General features: G+C 46.8%; 1 protein-coding gene and 1 pseudogene across 2 annotated transcripts; one reads left to right on the top strand and one right to left on the bottom strand.

The window, feature by feature from the left end:
- Window positions 1-2,582: 2,582 nt before the first annotated feature.
- Window positions 2,583-4,738, top strand: LOC136516846 (reticulon-like protein B1). 2 transcript variants are annotated; one of them, XM_066510342.1, is made up of 5 exons: window positions 2,583-2,890; window positions 3,480-3,657; window positions 3,900-4,041; window positions 4,138-4,207; window positions 4,282-4,738. In XM_066510342.1, the coding sequence occupies exons 1-5, from the start codon at window positions 2,695-2,697 to the stop codon at window positions 4,449-4,451; spliced, it is 756 nt and encodes a 251-aa protein (XP_066366439.1). In that variant the 5' UTR covers window positions 2,583-2,694; the 3' UTR covers window positions 4,452-4,738. The 2 variants fall into 2 exon arrangements, with proteins under 2 accessions (XP_066366439.1, XP_066366438.1); XM_066510341.1 differs by having other exon boundaries at window positions 3,480-3,660.
- A 435-nt stretch (window positions 4,739-5,173) lies between these two features.
- Window positions 5,174-14,737, bottom strand: LOC136517432 (F-box protein At5g52880-like; annotated as a pseudogene).
- Window positions 14,738-18,586: the final 3,849 nt, after the last annotated feature.

The raw sequence follows: 18,586 nt of genomic DNA, 5'->3' as shown, positions 1-18,586 counted from the left end.
TAAATGAGTTTTGTTTACTTAACTGTCATCTATTTAGATAATTTGGTTCCTTATTTGCCATCGAGCTGACGGAAAGGCGTGATCCTTGTTCACTTTGGAAAAATGATTTCCGGTCTTGCCCCTGCCCCTGTCCCAGATGAACGCGTTGGCCAAAAGGCACAGCAATCCTTCTTGCCGCATTATTTTAGGGGAAAAAACAAACACGGATCCAAGTAGCCGATCCACATCTGCTCGCACCCTGATCTCGCGCGCGACACCACGGCGAGCCCTGCGCGGGCGGACCTCGTGCCGCCAAGCGCCGCCGCCTCCACGCACGGACCGCGCTAAGCGCATGCCGCTGCCGCCGGCATGCGCAGGCCGCGCTGAGCGCTACCACCGGCACTAGCGAGCCGCGCCACCGCAGCCGCGCGCAGGCCGCGCTGAGTGCCGAGCGCCGCTGCTGGCACTAGCAGGCCGCGCTACCGCCGCCACGCGCAGGCCGCGCTGAGCGCCGAGCGTCGCCGCCGGCACTAGCGGGCCGCGCTGCGTGCCGGGTGCCGCCGACGCCATGCGTGGGGCGCCACCAGCCGGACGCCTCCTCAACGCTGCCACCGACCGATGCCTCGACGCCGCCACCGTCCGAGGCCTCAACACCGCCACCCACCGGGCGCCTCGCCTCTCGCCTTGGCCCCCACCGACCGGGCGCCTCCTTGTACTGTTGTACATGGTCTGAATTCTGTTGGAGAAAATTCAAGAGAGGGGTAAAGCTGTCTTTTTCCATCTAGTCTAACGGAATGTGCCTGTTGTTCACGGCAATTACAAAGCGGTGGCAACCAAGGGAAGCTATATTTTTTTATGGCAACCAAGTATTATAATTTTTTAGGGCGATGAGGAAATTTTCTCTTTTTATTCCTTATCTCTTAAAATAAACTAGAGGCTGATGAAGCCACTAATTAGCTAGGTGGATCGAACCTTTTGTTCGTTAAAGAAAGGCCGAGTGGAGGCACGGAGGAAAACAGATTAGCATGTTTTACTTCAAAAAGAAAACAGATTAGCATGAGACGTTTATTTACCTTTTTTTTTTGGAAGTTCTTCATTCGTTGTGTTTCTCCTCAAGTTGCAGGCGGGGCGGGTTGTTAACGTAACCCGCTCGCTCGCCCCGTAAAACTTGGCTTCGTGGCTGTTGTGTACCGGCTGTAATTTTTTCGTGGCCCAAAGACTTCCAACCCTCCAAGCCCGTTGGACGAGTGAGAAGCCTCGCAACAACCCGCAAGACCCGCAACACCCTCCTCTGCTCTTGTCATTAAGTGCAACAACACCAGCAAAATCACCATGGCACAGAGTCGGTTCCTTCCCAAATCCATTAATATGATCCCCATCGACGAATTTATCCCCAACATTCCAGAACAAACAGGCCGCCTCAATGAGAAGAGCTTGGAATGCAGAAATCAAACTCAATAGCTCCACCAAAGGAAGACGGCATTACATCCCAACCAAAAAAACATATGAGCAAAACAAATCAATCGCCTACACTACACAAGTCTCGCTAATCCGCGACAGAAGCAATCAAATCCCCAGGCCCAGCCGCCCAGCTATGAACTAACCCGAGAACGCAGGCCCCGACGCAAGCAGCCGCGAACAAGCAAGCACATGCCAGGGAAGAGCAGAAGCAATCTGTGGAAGATGAGGATGAGCAGCGGCGTACCTCGTCGACTGGGCGCGGATCGGTGTGCTGGCTCTCTCGGGTGTGTGGGCGGGGCGCGCGCGGCGGCTCTCTTCGCCTTGGCCACGGGGGTCTGCTGCTGCTTAAGGAAAGGGGCAAGGGGAAGAAGGAGCAGGAGGCTAATTTTTGCTTCTTATACAGGCTAGCCAACGAATCATTATGTTCTCATACGGCAGTGGCTTGACATTGACATCGTTCTCATTAAGATTGCGCGAGGGACTGTATTGTACGGTCTTGCGGGTTTTACGGGTTTTGCATACAAGTTTGTTGTGTCCGCAAGATCCGCAGCTTTGTGGCAAGCCGTAAGCCCGTTAATAAACTTTGCGGCAAGCGAGGCGAGTTAGCGGCCGACCGCGAACGAGCCCGCCTGCAAGTTGAGTTTCCGCACTAGCAGGGGCGGATCCAACGGTGGGGCGGGGGGCTCAAGCCCCCCTACCCATACCGGAACAGTGGAACCCCTGTGGAGCTCCCATAAATTTTTAGGCAAAGTTCTATAGTGTAGAAGGCTAAGACTTAAGATCGAGTAGCAGTGTTGTTCAGCCCCTGAAATATTTTCTGGATCCACCGCTGCGCACTAGTACTCTTCTTCCGACGCTCAAAAGTTCAAAATATGTGATGTAGACTTTGTTTTGCAACGTGGTCAACAGGACTGCAGGAGGAAATTATCGTTTCCTTAGCCGACAAGAGAGCGAAAATTCCATTTGGGCCATGTTTAGTTCCCTAGATTTTAGAATTTGGTACTATGCAAAAAGAAGATTAAGGCTAGATTAACGCAGGCAGGACGAACGGATCACACGGCCCGGCGCGACCGGATCGACGGCCGAGATCGCGCCGCGCCGCGCATAAAGCGCGCGGCCCGAACACGTCGGGGAGAGAAAAGAGAGAAAAGCGAAAAGCATGTTACTGCCTTGCTTGTGTTGCTTGTAGTACGGTAGCCGCGTGCGGAGCAAGGTGGGAGAGGGGAGCCAGCGAGCGGGCTAGCGGTGGACGCCATGGCGGAGCAGCACAGGGAGGAGTCGGGCGCGTCAGTGCTGGACAAGATCTCGGACAAGCTCCACGGCCGCGGGGGCGGCTCGTGGTCGGACTCGGACGACGAGCGCTCGTCGGCGACGGCCGCCGTGAAGGCCAAGATCTACCGCCTCTTCGGCCGCGAGAAGCCCGTCCACTCCGTCCTCGGCGGCGGCAAGCGTAAGCCCGGACCTCAAGGCCCTCTTCTCCTCCGATCTCCACTAGTGGGGCTTTGTCTTGTTTGGTTTACTATAGATCCGACCGCGTTGGGGGTCTGCTTCACTTGTCTAGCGTTGGTGAACTGTTGATCTGTAGCCGCGCCGCATTTGTTCCTCCGTGTGGACAAATATAAATTCCTGGGGGAGAGGTCTTTAGCGTGTTGAAAACGGCTCGGCTTCCGATCCAATGTGGTCTGGGTCAACTTTGTGCGGCATTGTCTCCACGATGCGAGTATGACGTGATCAGGTTACTGTCTGTCGCTGTAAGATTTGCCTCTAGGCCAGGAGTAAGTGATCGGGTGATTCAATAAGCGAGTAACAGTAGCTCGCTGGTTAATTTGTATCATGTGTTACCCTTAAACCCTGGGATTCTTTGTTTGTTTGCTAGTGAGCATTGCTCCCAATTCTTTATTTGGGGCTTTGTTCTGATGTGGTGAGGTAATTTGTAGCATGCGTTACCCTTAAACCCAGATATTGTTTGTTTGCTAGTGAGCATTGTTCCCAATTGTTTATTTATTAGGAGCTTTGTTCTGATGTGCTTGTGCTTGCAGCGGCCGATCTGTTTCTGTGGAGGAACAAGAGGATCTCTGGTGGGGTGCTCGCAGGTGCAACTGCCATCTGGCTGCTGTTTGAGGTTATGGATTACCACCTCCTCACCCTGCTATGCCACTGCCTCATCCTCACCCTGGCCATCCTGTTTCTCTGGTCCAATGCCACGACTTTCATCAACAAGTGAGTTAGTGGGATCCCTTAAAACTTCTGCTGTTCTTTGCCTTAATAAGGTTTTGTTAATGTTGATAATGCTAGTTTAACCCAGCTTACATGTTTCTGCAGCATCAGCATGATTGATCTTCATGGCTGCGAACACTATTATTTTCACTTTATATTTTATTAAAAGCATATATCACCTAGTGACCTGTAGTTGATTAGCATAACTCCTGGATTGTGACATATTTGCCATGGCTATTTAGGTCTCCTCCTAACATCCCTGAGGTGAAGATCCCAGAGGACCTGGCTGTGAATGTTGCACGTTCCCTGAGATATGAGATCAACAGGGGGTTCGCTACCTTGAGGGAGATCGGCCAAGGCCATGACCTGAAGAAATTTCTGATTGTATGTTGACTGGCAGGATTTTGTTCTGTATAGACTTCTGTTAATTATAAGGCAACTCTTTCTGAATGTATCTAATGTGTTTATCTCTATTGTCAGGTGATTGCAGGACTGTGGATCCTTTCTGTTCTTGGGAGCTGCTGCAATTTCCTCACCTTGTCTTACATAGGTAACTGTTGTTCGTTGTTAACGTTCTTTGATGTGTTAAGAAGCGGTATCCAATTATGTTTTTCTTTTATGCAGTTTTTATGGTATTGTACACTGTGCCGGTCCTGTATGAGAAGCATGAGGATAAGGTTGATGCTTTTGGTGAGAAGGCCATGGTCGAGCTGAAGAAGTACTACGCCATTTTCGACGAGAAATGCCTATCAAAGATTCCGAAGGGCCCATTAAAAGACAAGAAGCAACATTAGAAGAGTAGAATCAGATAAGGGTCTGGGGTGATTTATCATCTCTTTTGATCATTACTTGTCGGTTTTGAAGGATGGATGTGATTCCATGTCTCCATGTGACGGTAAATACCTGAACGTGTTCTAGTGTATTAGTGTGGTCAGTAGCAATGTGCTAAATTATCTAAGGTTACGCAGAATTGTGTTCTGAATTCCATGTTTGACATTACCCTCCTTGGAAGTGGTGGTTTCCTCGTTGTCTGTAATATATATATATCCACTGCTATTTCATAACCGGACCTAAGCTACAATGAATTGTTCTTGTGGTTATTGATATATTCCCTCTGTTCTAAATTATAAGTTGTTTTGACCTTTTTGGTACATCTATTTTGCTATGCATCTAGATATAATAATATGTCTAGATATATAGCAAAATGGATGAACCAAAAAAGTCAATACGACTTATAATTTTGGAACAAAGGGAGTATTTGATTGATGCTTCCGTCAATGCCTTCTGGTAGTTTTTGGCTCCATCACTTTTTAGGGCTAGTTTGGCAGAGCTCTCAAGAGGCTGAATTCATGATAATTCTGCCAAACAGTTTTTGAAATAAGGAGTTATTTTTCGCTGATTTTTAGCATAATGATTCTCTGAATAAACTAGGAGGCTGTAAGCTAGAAGAGCTGAAACAAGTAGCTTCTTCTGATTCACATTCACTTCACGCACATAATCACTGTAGTGTGTCCTAGAGAATCAACTTTAATCAGAGAATTACTTCTCAGATAATCTAAAGTAGGAGAAGTTCTGCCAAACTGGCTCTTAGCATAGTTGCTTCTTCTATCGAGTGTGCAGGTGCTACTACGTATACATTTTTTTTGCAACCCTTCTTTTGCTGCTACAAAAATATAGTTGTACCAAGACTACAATTTGCAATACAATGTGTTTCATTTTCACTTTGACGAGCCATCTCATATGATGTTTGCAGTTGCTACATACAACAGGGGACACACTAAATACAGCAAATTACCAGAAAATTGAGGACATAAACTGTCACAATCCGAAAATCCGAATATTATTGTCCTATAACGCCCAAAGTCTTGGGTGCCAATTCTCATAATCGGAGTCATCTGTGTGATCACTTTCAGATGATGAAGCTGCTAGATCTTGAACGTGCAATATGTATTTAGCAACCTGGTCCAGGATAGGGTTAAGCAGAAGGTTCAGACCAGTGAAAAGGCAAAACAGATTATGATTATTACGCGGATAAATTTGTATAGCTGATCAGACAGACTATATAGCTAACGGTGTTGTATATAACAATCTCAATCTGCAAATTAGATAAAAGCTACAATGTGCTAGGTAGCTAAGATGTGCAAGACTATTATCAAAAAACTATTACCATAGTTAAACAACTTACTGTATCAGGTAACAGGGGTCGTAATTTTACTTCATCTTGTCTATTCTTAGGGCAATGGTGTGGAGAAGCACATGTGAGGTTGCTCAGCCAAATAACTGATCTGCAATGCGCACACAGTGCTCTATTTGATGCAAATTTTCATGATGCACATTCTGCAGTAAAATATTACACCCTTGTTTTAGAGGATAACCATGGAAATAGTGCATTTTAATTGAATCGAATTATATACAAAAGGAGGAATGCCACCCCTACCTTCATACTTGCTGTGGAAGGACTCCTTCCAGCTAAAGGTTGGATAATCTGACACTGAATTCATGCTGTATTGCACACCAGATACAGGAATGTTGTTGCAACTCAAATGGCTGAGGCCAAAGAAAATCGAGTAATTCATCTTCCACAGTTTGTTGTCATTTGCTGCTGAATTCCAAGACCTTCTAAGGAAGACAAAAGGTGTGATCAACAAGAAAGCACCATATTATTTTGAAAGCCGTTACAGGGAAGAAAAGAAAAATACCAGCAGACAAGACCTGCTGCTACCAAAGAATGCATGTCCAGGAAACTGAAGATATGAACAAGTATATCTTGTGGTATGTCTGGTGAACCTGTCAAAGGGTTTGAAAATAACACATCAGACATCACTAATCCTCCTAAGTCTTCAAAGGAGGCTGCATCTTAAGCCTAACAGACCATTAAGCAGAAATTTCTGAAATCAGCTCAGTGAACTTGGAAGAATAAATTAACAAAATGCCCGTGTGTACATCTATGGTACTGCAGCACAGAATAGAAGACACAGCTGGTGCAGTAATTTCCCAGTCACCAAATATGTTCAAGAACTAAATAGGCTCAAGATTATCAAGTTCACACTAAACAGGGTTACATTGATGCAGTTACACCATGGAAAAGGAACCTATCACGTACCTGAATTTTGTTGGACTCGTGCACGCCTTTTATGTGCAATAATAGAGTGCTTGAACTCTGAAACAGCCTGCGCCTTCTTTTGCTTTGGTAGGGCAACTTCTACCGCTTGAAGAAGAACATTAGCTGTGCTTACTGCATATCCTGTCTGCACACTGTGGGAAAAGAACCAGTTAATACAAAGTATTCTCCAGCAATACCATTGAGGAATGAAGTTAAGTGAATAGTGTAATCTAACATGAATCAAGACACCATATAAGATTATAACCATTTGAAAACTAACTGCAAATCACAACATGAGAAAGTGAGCTTTAGAAGCACAGATATCTCCAGATTTTCCAGCAAAACATGAAGCACAAAATCAGTGTAACGTCAGAGGCATCAAAAGCAGAGCAAAGCATTGCCATAAACAAGACACATTAACACAAGGGGATACTATTAAAGCATGAGGCAATGACCTAGAGAACTTCTGCACTAAGCTTTTGCCAGGGTGACCCATGGTCGTCCATGCTGTCCATTCTCACCTACAAACATCTACATCACTTGCTGATCAGACCTACTGAGGAAGGCCAGCTCTCTCATCTGCATAATAGGGCAATAAAGATTCATGCCAGTATTTATGCAAATGATGCAGCCATTTTCGTTCATCCCGTCGAAGAGGAGGTACAGGTTCTCCATTAGCTACTTGAGGCTTTTGACCAGGCAGGGGATGAGAACCAATCCACAAAAAAGTGTGTGATTTAGCCTATGGGTTGTGATGGACTTGATCTGGAGGAAATCATGGAATCTTTTCCCTGTTCAATCAATGCTTTTCCCTGCAAACATCTCGGTTTGCCATTGCGTATCAGGAAGCTCTGGAGAGTTGACATTCAGATGCTCATTGATAAGGTAGCTGCCAACCTACCTGCCTAGACAGGGCGTCTCCTGAATCGTGCAGGGCAATTAACTCTTTGAACTCAATGCTCACCTCAGAGGCCTACTGGTGTTTGCTCTCAAAAAGTGGGTATTGAGGAAGATTGACAAGATCAGGAGTTTTCTGTGGAAAGGACCCACGGAAGCTAATGGCGGACATATACCTGCCACTGGGGAGGGTCTGAGCACACCCATGCTTGCCCACATCCAAACCCAGATCATCATTGTCGATTCGTCACCCTCCCCAATATCATCCATATTTGCCCGAGCCCAATAGATAATGATCAAGCTAATAGAGGAGAGGTGCTTGGAGTTGGAGTGCTACTTGACCATCATTGGGTACTAATAGGTATTACCCATTTCCAATGGGTAAAGAATTACCCTTACCCAGATGTGGATTTGGGGAGTGGGTCTGAATACCCACCAACAGTCATAGGCGGACACTATTTATTAAAAAAGTGGCCAAACGCGAGTTGTCCAAATAATTCTGAAGATCTGAGGATCCTGGACCTCGACATGTTCAGTAGAGCACTACAGCTGCACTGGCTCTAGTATGAATGGACAGAACTGGACCATCCTTGGGCAGGCCCGGTGCCACCGTGCAACACGGTTGAAAGGCAGCTGTTCAGAGCAAGCACCACTGTGGAAACTGGAGATAGCCGCAGGGCCAGATTCTAGCAGTCTTCTTGGGTGGATGGCCGGGTGCCAATTGGCATCGCACTAAACATGTACAAACTAGCAACTAGCATGGAGAAAGAATACAACAGGTCGTGAGGATCTAGAGAACTTGAAGGACAAGAGGGCTTTGGAGAATGCCCACAATAGAAGAGCTGGTAGAATTAATCAAACTGTGGGGGCAGGTTCAGCAGGCGACATTTTACAACCAGCCCGATGAGATTGTGTGGTGTTGGACGACTGATGGAATTTACAGCATGAAGTCAGCTTACAGCATTCAGTGCAGTGTCTCCAGCAGATTTGATGGAAAGTCAATTTGGAAGGCACATGCTGAAGGCAAGCAAAAATTCTTTGCTTGGCTTTTAGTTCAGACCAGCAGACAAACTTGCAGCTAGGAATGTACCTGTGATCTAAGTGCTTGCTGTGTGATCAGGAGCAAGCATTGGCGACACATCTGTGTTTGCAATGCACATTCACTAAAGAGGTCTGGTTCCTTGTCAGAAGTTGGAAAGGGGTTGCAGTCCAGGTACCGGCTGACAATGCTTCAGTAGGAGGCTGGTGGCGTGCGTCAGCAACCTGCCCAGATAGCAGCTAAGAAGAAAGGCAGCACTGATGATCTATACTGCTTGGAATATGGAAGGAAAGAAATCGCAGAGTCTCTGATGGGCAGATTTCAACAACCAGTGCAGGTGCTGCAGCTTATCAAAAAGGAGGTTGACTTGTGCAGACAGGCTTGTTGGGAACTTGCAGTAGCTTAATGCCTTGCTGTATCTTTTCAAGTTCTTTCAGCTATTCTGTAGTCAAGACTTTGTTGAACCCTGCTTGCATCCTTCTTATATGTAATAGCAGTGCTCCTGCTTTATGTTTTTCTTAAAAGAAATAAGAAAAGAGAGACAAGCTACGACAATTGTTTTGTAAAGCATAAACTGATATGGTAATCTCATCCTATTTATATTTGTAAGCCTGTCTATGATGGAGCCTTCCTTTTGCTTCTTATAATGGGCTGGATATTGGTTTTGATTCTTTTTGTATTAATTGTGAACAGATCAAGCACATCTATATATCAGTAATCTCATTAAATAACAGTATATTTCCTTGTGCAAACTTTACATAAGATTTGAAGTTCGGTTTTGCAGATGAGGGAATATAACACCAATGTTTCTCTACAATGCATTAGTCATCAATATTACCTTTGTTATTTTACATACCATTGGTGATCAATTAATCATCCCAGAACAATGCCTGTCAAAGTGACACCTTACACCCGTTACTGGCAGAAATATTTCGAGCGATGCTTCAACATTAGAGCTACCCTAATGTCGGCATAAAAAGTGCTTAAGGTATTAACCTAAGAACAGACAACCTAGTACAATGCATGCTTAAATCATCTACAACATTGATGAGAGAGCTATATGAATGCTGTGTCTGTTAGATTGATCTCCCAGCCAATAAGCCCAACGGCCTATTGGGCCTTGGTCACGCGCCCTGATCGGGGGCGCCCAACCCTACATGGTTGGTGGGCCCCCGTCGCACTGCGCTATATAAAGTGGTGGGGGCCGGCGGCTCGAGGTAAGAGGTTCACCGTGAGCAGCAAACCCCACCGACAAACCCTAGACCGATCTGAGAGGACGCGCAGCCAGCGACGGGAAGCTCCACTGACTTCGCCGTCGTCACTGCACTGCATCACCGTCTCCACTGCGTCGCCTCTCCTCACCGACCGTCGCTGCCCGTGTGCTGCCTTCATCAACGAACCAGCGATGGCCGGATCGAGCTCCAACTCCACGGGATCTAATGGTATGTGAACCCTTCACTTTCCTCACACCCCTCTGTCTCTCTGTCTCCCTCTCGGTGTAGTGTTCTAGATTTACATGTGCATGTGTTATTCCGAATCCATGTGTATGCCTCCTAGATCTACTGCTAGAGATCCTAAATGGTCTTAACAATGGTATTGGAGCGGAAACTTTAATAAATCTCATAATTCTATTTTCCAGAAACTCTTAGAATATTATACAGTTCTCCGAACAAAATTATCGTTGGACAAAATTGCCAGAGATTTACATCAAATTCTATTCAAAACTTCATCAAATATGAAGTAAACAGTTTCTGGAAAAATAAATAAACAAAATCACGAGCTATACTGTGTATATGCCATTTCGGCTCAGAAACGCGCTCACCGGCCCAGCTGCCCGCGGCCCAGCCGTGCGGCGCGCGCTCCCCCGCGCCCAGGCCGCAACGTGGGCTTGGGCCGGGAAAGTCCTTGACCGCCTGGGCCAAAAGCCGGCCCGATCGATCGCCACCGTTCGTCGCGATCCGACGGTCGTCCGTCGATTTCGCAGGGATAAAAACCCCGTTGGCCGGCGCCCACCCGAAAACCCTAGCCTCATTTCTCTGCTGCCTATCTCTCTCAGTGCCGAGAACGGCAGCGGCGGTGGCGACCGCGCCGCGACCACGGAGGCCGCCGGCCGCCGTAGCTATTCCGCGGTTGCTCCCCCGGCCTCTCTTTCTCTTTCTCCCTTCTCCCCCTTCTTCGTGTGCCTGCACCGCCCAAGGACGAGCAGCAGTGGTGTCCGCCCATGGTGGCCCGGAGGAAGAAGATGGAGATGGCGCCGCCGTGAAGTTCCTCGCCGGCGCACGTGCTCGCCCATGGCTGAGCACGCCGCCGTCGAGTAGCCTTGCGACGGTGCCCTGTTGGCCAGAGCTCGCGGCTCTTTTCTCTGTGCTCGCGCAGTGGCGGTTTCTTCTCCACACAACGGCAGTGGTGCCGGCAGGAGAGAACGGCAGGTAGGTCCCTTCCACTGCGCCGATCTGTTAGGTTTAGGGTTCGAAGCTGTTCACTGTCCCGATCCGATTTGGATCGGCCATTCTGATCTTTTCACCAAACCCTGATCTGTTCTTTAGGGTTAGGGTTTGAGTCATTTCTGTCCGGATTGAAATCCGTCTTTCTTTTGTTTTGGGTTTCTTGATTCCAAAACCTTAGATCTACACCCTAGGCTGGCGAACAGCTAGGGTTAGGGTTCTTTGTTGAGACCGTGTCTCAATGTGTTTCCGACTTTTCCCGTACCCGATCTAGGGTTAGGGTTCGATTTTCTCTTCTTCCCCGATCCAGATCTACGACTAGACAGTCTCCGATACCATTGTTAGTCAGGTCTGACCGTGAGGGGGAGCATGGTAGCTCGAGAAATTGACCTTGAAGAGAAACGGGTGTATGCACCCACTCCAATCATTCATGAGCCATTTTTCTCACTACCTGCTGTTGCTGCACCGACAGTACAAGACACTGTGGTGCCAGCACCTGTTGTTATCCCTCCTGTGGCAACAATGAATGATGAGGAGGAACCTGTCCCTCAGGATCCTATAGAACCTATTGCCACACATGAGGGGGAGCAACAACAGCCTCAAACAGAAAATGTGCCAAATGAGGAGGCCCCTAGAAGGTCTCAAAGAGTTAGAAAATTAGCTATTCCTGTTGATTATGAAGTATACAACACTGAGGAATTTTAAATGGAGGATGATCCCACCTCATTTGAAGAAGCCATGGAAAGTGATCATTCATCAAAGTGGCTTGAGGCCATAGAAGATGAAATGAGATCAATGAATGCAAATAAAGTTTGTGATTTGGAGATAATTCCTAAAGGAGCCAAAACAGTAGGCTGCAAATGGGTCTACAAAATAAAATTTGACTCTCAAGGGAATATAGAGAGATATAAAGCCCGACTTGTGGCAAAAGGCTTTACACAAAGAGAAGGGATTGATTACAATGAGACCTTTTCTCCAGTCTCATGTAAGGATTCTTTCAAAATCATAATGGCATTAGTGGCACATTACTATTTAGAATTACATCAGATGGATGTAAAGACGGCATTTCTCAACGGAGACTTAGAGGAAAATGTTTACATGGCACAACCGAAAGGTTTTGTCATGGAAGGAAAAGAACGTTTGGGATGCCACCTAAAGAAATCAATTTATGGATTAAAACAAGCTTCAAGACAGTGGTACTTGAAGTTTGATCAGACAATAAAGAATTTTGGGTTTAAAGATAATGTTGAGGACAATTGTGTCTACGCAAAGTTTAAGAATGGGAAGTTTATCTTTCTTGTCCTGTATGTGGATGATATCTTACTTGCTAGTAGTGATGTCAATCTACTACTGGAAACAAAGAAGTTTTTGTCCTCAAAATTTGATATGAAAGATCTTGGTGAAGCTTCGTTCGTTCTAGGGATCGAGATTCACCGAGATAGAAGTAAAGGGATATTAGGACTGTCACAAAAAGCATACATAGAAAAAGTCTTAAAGAAATTCAGTATGCACAAATGTAGTCCCTCACCTGCTCCTATAGTCAAGGACGACAGATATGGAGATTTTCAATGCCCCAGGAACCAATATGAGATCGATCAAATGAAAGTGGTTCCATATGCTTCAGCTGTCGGAAGCTTACAATATGCTCAAGTATGCACGCGCCCTGACTTGGCATTTGTTACCGGGTTACTTGGCAGATTCCAGAGCAATCCTAGAATAGAACACTGGAAATTGGTAAAGAAAGTCTTGCGTTATTTGCAAGGAACGAAAGGCCTCATAATGACGTATAGAAGATCTGATTCACTCCATATAGTGAGATATTTAGATTCTGATTATGCAGGAGATAATAGAAAATCCACGTCTGGATATGTGTTTACTCTCGTAGGGGGAGCTATTTCATGGAAAAGCTCAAAGCAAACCGTCACTACATCGTCCACAATGTATGCCGAGTTTGTAGCGTGTTATGAGGCAACGGGGCAGGTGAACTGGCTAAAGAAGTTCATACTCGGTTTGAAGGTGGTTGACGACATCAATAGACCACTGAAGTTATACTGCGATAATAATCCAGCAGTACAGTATGCTCACAACAATAGGTCAAGTGGTGCTGCCAAACACATTGACATAAAGTATTATGTTGTGAAGGATAAAGTCTGGGATCAAATGATAAGTCTTGAGCATATAAGTACTAAAAAGATGCTCGCGGATCCGCTTACAAAAGGCTTACCACCCAACGTGTTCAGAGAACATGTAGCCGGCATGGGTTTAAGGGAAAGCCTATGATTCCTGGACTATAGAGGGCCCAAAAGTTAAAGTAACTATTTCAGATCAGAGACGTGCATTGTAGCTGTTAAATCTATCGGCGATTGACCGTGATGATGAAACATGCTCTATGCATCATCTGTGAAGAAATGAGTAAGGATAAAAGGATTGAAGTTTAAAGTTTAAAGATAAAAGTAATAGTGAGATCAAGGGGGAGAATGTTAGATTGATCTCCCAGCCAATAAGCCAAACGGTCTATTGGGCCTTGGTCACGCGCCCTGATCGGGGGCGCCCAACCCTACATGGTTGGTGGGCCCCCGTCGCACTGCGCTATATAAAGTGGTGGGGGCCGGCGGCTCGAGGTAAGAGGTTCACCGTGAGTAGCAAACCCCACCGACAAACCCTAGACCGATCTGAGAGGGCGCGCAGCCAGCGACGGGAAGCTCCACTAACTTCGCCGTCGCCACTGCACTGCATCACCGTCTCCACTGCGTCGTCTCTCCTCACCGACCATCGCTGCCCGTGTGCTGCCTTCATCAATGAACCAGCGATGGCCAGATCGAGCTCCAACTCCACGGGATCCAATGGTCTGTGAACCCTTCACTTTCCTCACACCTCTCTGTCTCTCTGTCTCTCTCTCGGTGTAGTGTTCTAGATTTACATGTGCATGTGTTATTCTGAATCCATGTGTATGCCTCCTAGATCTACTGCTAGAGATCCTAAATGGTCTTAACAGTGTCAGCCTGAAGAACAGATATGGATCTATGTACCTACAATCTTTGTTGCTCTAAGAAAAATATTACGCGGACACTACATATAGAACAAGCTAGTAACAAGCATCTAAGACAAGCGCATGCAAGTAAAAAGATAAATCATCGTCAACACATATCTACGGGGCTGTTGGCCAATTTTTCCGAGCAGCCAACTATCATCGACGGGCTGCAATCAAACAAATTCGGCAATCCCGCACATCAGGGATGCCGGATGCTGGATGATTGCAGGAGGAGGCTTACTCGGGAAGGAGGCGAAACGCGAGCAGCACGTCGGAGGCAACGAGCGCCTGGGCTGCCTTAGGGAGGTCCGCGTATCCCACGCGCAGGAGCGCTGCAAGCCCGCCGCAGGCAGTGGGATAGTCCCAGGGCCGCGACAGCGCAGCCCCGATCCCCATCTCCCCAGGGGCGGATCCAACGGTGGGGCGGTGGCTCGAGCCCCCCTACCCATGCCGGAGCAGTGGAGCCCCCATGAATCTTTAGGTAAAATTCTACAGTGTAGGAAGACTGAGACTTAAGATCGAACATCAGTGTTCAACCCCTTAAATATTTCCTGATCCGCCGCTGCATCTCCCTGTACCTCTCCGCCGCACCCGTCTCCGGCCGCCGCGGCTGTCGCCGCCTCACCGGCATGACTGCTGAGCAGAGGCAGAATCGCGAGGTGCGGAGCCGTCCCTTGTGGATCGGAGCCACGATCCGCCGCTCGCCGCCTCACCGTCACCGTGTCCCACCTCTCACCGGTCACAAGCCACAGCAGCCTGCAGCGCCTCGGACTGGGCTGCGCTCCTCCTACGCCTGTGCACGACCACGAGATGACGAGAGTTGGCGTCCATCGACGATGGATCGATGTAATGTGAATTGTGGGCTGAACGGTCTGTGTTGGAGAACAGCCCGTTAAGCGGCCCGTGTTGGGCTGTTGGCCCAGGTTGATCTGGGGTCCTTAATAACTATTCATCGAGTTTGCTAAAAAAAAACTATTCATCAAGTCCGTTGCTAAAAAAAAAACCCTACTCATCGAGTCCATTTTTTTAAAAAAAACCTTCGGTCCGGTAATAGAGCTTTCTAATGGGATGCTATTCACAAGGGTTCAACCCCACCTGGTGTTGCACATTTTTCTTGAATTTTTTTTTTCAGAAAGATTGGCTGCTAGAGAATGAAACGAGCCATCACGCGGTTGTTCAGTGCCCACAGGCGAGGATTCTGAGGACAGCCATGAGACAATACTGGAACTTGCCGGAGGACAGAGGATGAATAGTTTTGCTACACTGGAAAAGATTGGCTGCTACAACTCCTTGCGAGATGTTCAGAGGCCCAACGTGATATTATACTACTACTAGTATGGAGGACATGGAGCGTTCACAACAACTTAACGCACGGGGCTGGACCGACGCAGGTAAATGACTCAGTTGGCTTTCTTCTAAACTTGCAAGAGGGCCTAATTCGTGCAAGGAGGGGCAACTTTAGGACACGATCAAAGGAAAAGGACCAGCAACAGTGGGGAGGATTCCTGACGTCCGGGCGGGGGTTTCCGTCACACCTAAACGGCCTTGTTCGGCTGACCCCAAACCTGGCGCTTCTTTTTTCATCTGAAACCGTATTTTTCTCTCGCAGATGCAGCCATGAACAGTAACTTTCAGCCGCTACACTAAATTTTTTTGGGTCAGCCGAACAAGTAGGAGCACCCTCCAGAGAACTGGTGCAAAATCAACGTGGATGGGTGGCAGGGGCGGGCCCACTTGTATTCAAGTGTATGCAACTGAATACCCAGTATTTTTGCATTTTTTTTGTATATATAGTGTATCTATGTATTCACATCAAAAAATAAAAAGCAATTCAATCCAATTGCCCCAGGTCAGCGAAGGCCAACTCCCTGTGTCCATCCCCGCGCTGGGCCGCTGGCCAAACAGCCCAATTGGCACAGTCGGCTGACTCCCCCACTCCCCCTCATCTCCTGTTCTCTTGAGGCGCTAGTTCCTCATCCGTTATGTCCTCCTGACGCTCTGCTGTTCCTCATCCGCAAGACCGCAACCCTAACGGCAGGTGGTGGCGGCGGCGGCGGTCGGCGAGCCGGCGAGGGCGGAGGCGCGGCGCCCTTGCCGCAGGACCACCACGCACGGCGGCCCGGGCTTGTAGCCGACAGCGCCACAAGGCCACAACAGCGGGGCGCGCGGCGGAGCAGTGAGGATGAGAGCAGGGTAGCAGGTGAGCAGGGACAGGACAACAAGTCGGAGGCCCGGAGCACTCTGTAAAATTGGTGAGCCGTGAGCATTTTTTATGGTCTGTAAAATTGGAAAATTGGTAATTGGGATTGCAATTTGCCAATGCTTGTGAATTTATGAAATTGTTTATAAACTTCTCAAATTGGTGCTTGTTCTCCCTGTTGCAACTGAGGATCTTTTCTATAATGAATTTGATAAAGAACAAGAGAAGAAGCAAGATGGGACAGAAATATTTGAATGGTTGCTTCGTCATATTGATTGAAAGGGAATTCTTCATGCAAGCTAAGGATGAGGACATCATCACTCATTTGAAAGCATTAAGGATCGAAAAGTTGTCCAATAGCTTGTAAGTTGAAAGCTTTGTTACCATTTTGCTATTTTATCCTCTATTTATTTCACATGTTGCCACTTTGATATGTTGATCATTAGTAGCTGGACAATTTCAAGTTGTGATTAATTTTATTAATCAATGATGCTACCACTTAATTCTATGTTATAAAACTATAATTTAGGCTGTCAAATTTTTTTCTTGCCATTTGGAAATTTGAATACCCATGGTCCAAATCCTGCGCCCGCCTCTGATGGGTGATCTTTCCTGGAGAGCACAGGCGAAGCAGGTGTTGGAGCCATTGCAACAGACAGGCAGACAGCTCGGGACAGGTGATCTTCTCGGCATGGCGTTTCTACGAACGGTGTGCTAGCGCAGCGGAGACGGAGCGTTGGCATGTGTGGAAGGCCTGCGGTGGGCTGTCCAATGGGGAGTCCCACAGGCGATCGTGGAATCCGATTGCGCACAAATTATCGCGAAGATGGGTAATGTTGCCGAAGACAGATCAGAGTTCAGCACAATCATCAACGAGGCAAGGGGCTCGCGCTTTTGCTGGATAGTTGGAAGATTTCCAAGGTGAATAGAGATGGCAATCAAGTAGCAAATGCTTTACCCGGTTTAGCTAGACATAGCAGATTTTCGAAGGCTTGGCTGGGGAGCGCACCTGAATGTGCATCGAGCCCCCTCAATGCTGATTGTAATGACTTGCATGTCTAGTTAATAAAGCTCTCTCTTTACTCGCAAAAAAGAAAGAAAGAAAGAAAGAAAGCGCATGCGTGTCCGCGTGTGCAGTGTGAGTGTATGTGGGTTGTGTGCATCCTGTTATACGCTATAAAAAACCTATATATCTTTAATTATTTGTATTATATATACCTAGAGCGAAAAATTATTTCTTATGTCTCTCAAGTTAGAACTATGGGATAGATTCTCTACCAGCCATCAGCGAACTCAGGAGCATGGACGGCTTAGTGGGCTATATAGCTGAGTAAGCCTAATTCCCTTTATACATGGGCTTCACATTATTAAATTCAGTGGAGTCCAACAGCGATGAGCTCGGACGGAGGTCCAGGGTTGGCATCAGTAGCTGTTGTCATGCAGCTCACAACATTCGTTTTCTTTTGTGCACAAATTAAAAAAAAATCAGGAGTTACTATGAGATAACTAAAGACAACTTATTGTGCATGTTGTCTAATAATAAGTCGACATAAGATTACTTAGCATCATATAAGACCACTATAAAACAACATCATATACTTGTTTATTGCAAATATAGTACCCCGTAGGAACAAAGTACACTACTTTGTGTCAAACGGTCTGATAGATCGTTCTATAAGAGCCACACAGGTGCTTTGATGATATGAGCGAGGAAGCTGAAGGTGACAAAGAGCCTGTTATTTCGTGAAACAATGGCATACGCTGAAATAGGATTCTGTACGAGACAATTTATGTACCATTGTATAAGTTGCTTTTGCCATGCAAGTCACAATATCACTTATTTTGGTCTATGCATAAATTAAGGAAATATTAGTCACGCTATGAGAAAAAAAAAACACAGTATAGGTTGTCCAATATAAGTCAATCCTCAAGTTTATTTTGCACTGCTTAGCCATTAATTAACACATAGACGTTCATGCCCGTGTTCCTGTAAGTTTGTTCGTCTGTGTAATTATTAAGAAACTGTGTTTTAAATAAAAAAAATGCCATCCTGAAAACAACACGACGAAATAAATGAGAAAAACCGTACGTCTAACGATGATCTTGTGTAATCCGCTGCGCGGACCGCTACGTACTTGCGTGACTACCATGTGAGCACGGCATGCAATTTCTTCTCGTGCAAGTTTACGATTTGGATATCCAGGACAGTCCTCGA

This window comes from Miscanthus floridulus, chromosome 17, assembly GCF_019320115.1.
Source record: "Miscanthus floridulus cultivar M001 chromosome 17, ASM1932011v1, whole genome shotgun sequence".
Taxonomy (NCBI): domain Eukaryota; kingdom Viridiplantae; phylum Streptophyta; class Magnoliopsida; order Poales; family Poaceae; genus Miscanthus; species Miscanthus floridulus.
Note: the sequence above shows the minus strand (reverse complement) of the source record. Positions and strands in the feature narration are given on the sequence as shown.

Excerpts from the sequence above, each read along its gene's own strand:
- LOC136516846 (XM_066510341.1), top strand. The coding sequence starts at position 2,695 with ATGGCGGAGCAGCACAGGGAGGAGTCGGGCGCGTCAGTGCTGGACAAG. Across the intron at positions 3,661-3,899 it reads GCCACGACTTTCATCAACAA|GTCTCCTCCTAACATCCCTG; the intron begins GTGAGTTAGTGG and ends ATGGCTATTTAG. Across the intron at positions 4,042-4,137 it reads ACCTGAAGAAATTTCTGATT|GTGATTGCAGGACTGTGGAT; the intron begins GTATGTTGACTG and ends CTCTATTGTCAG.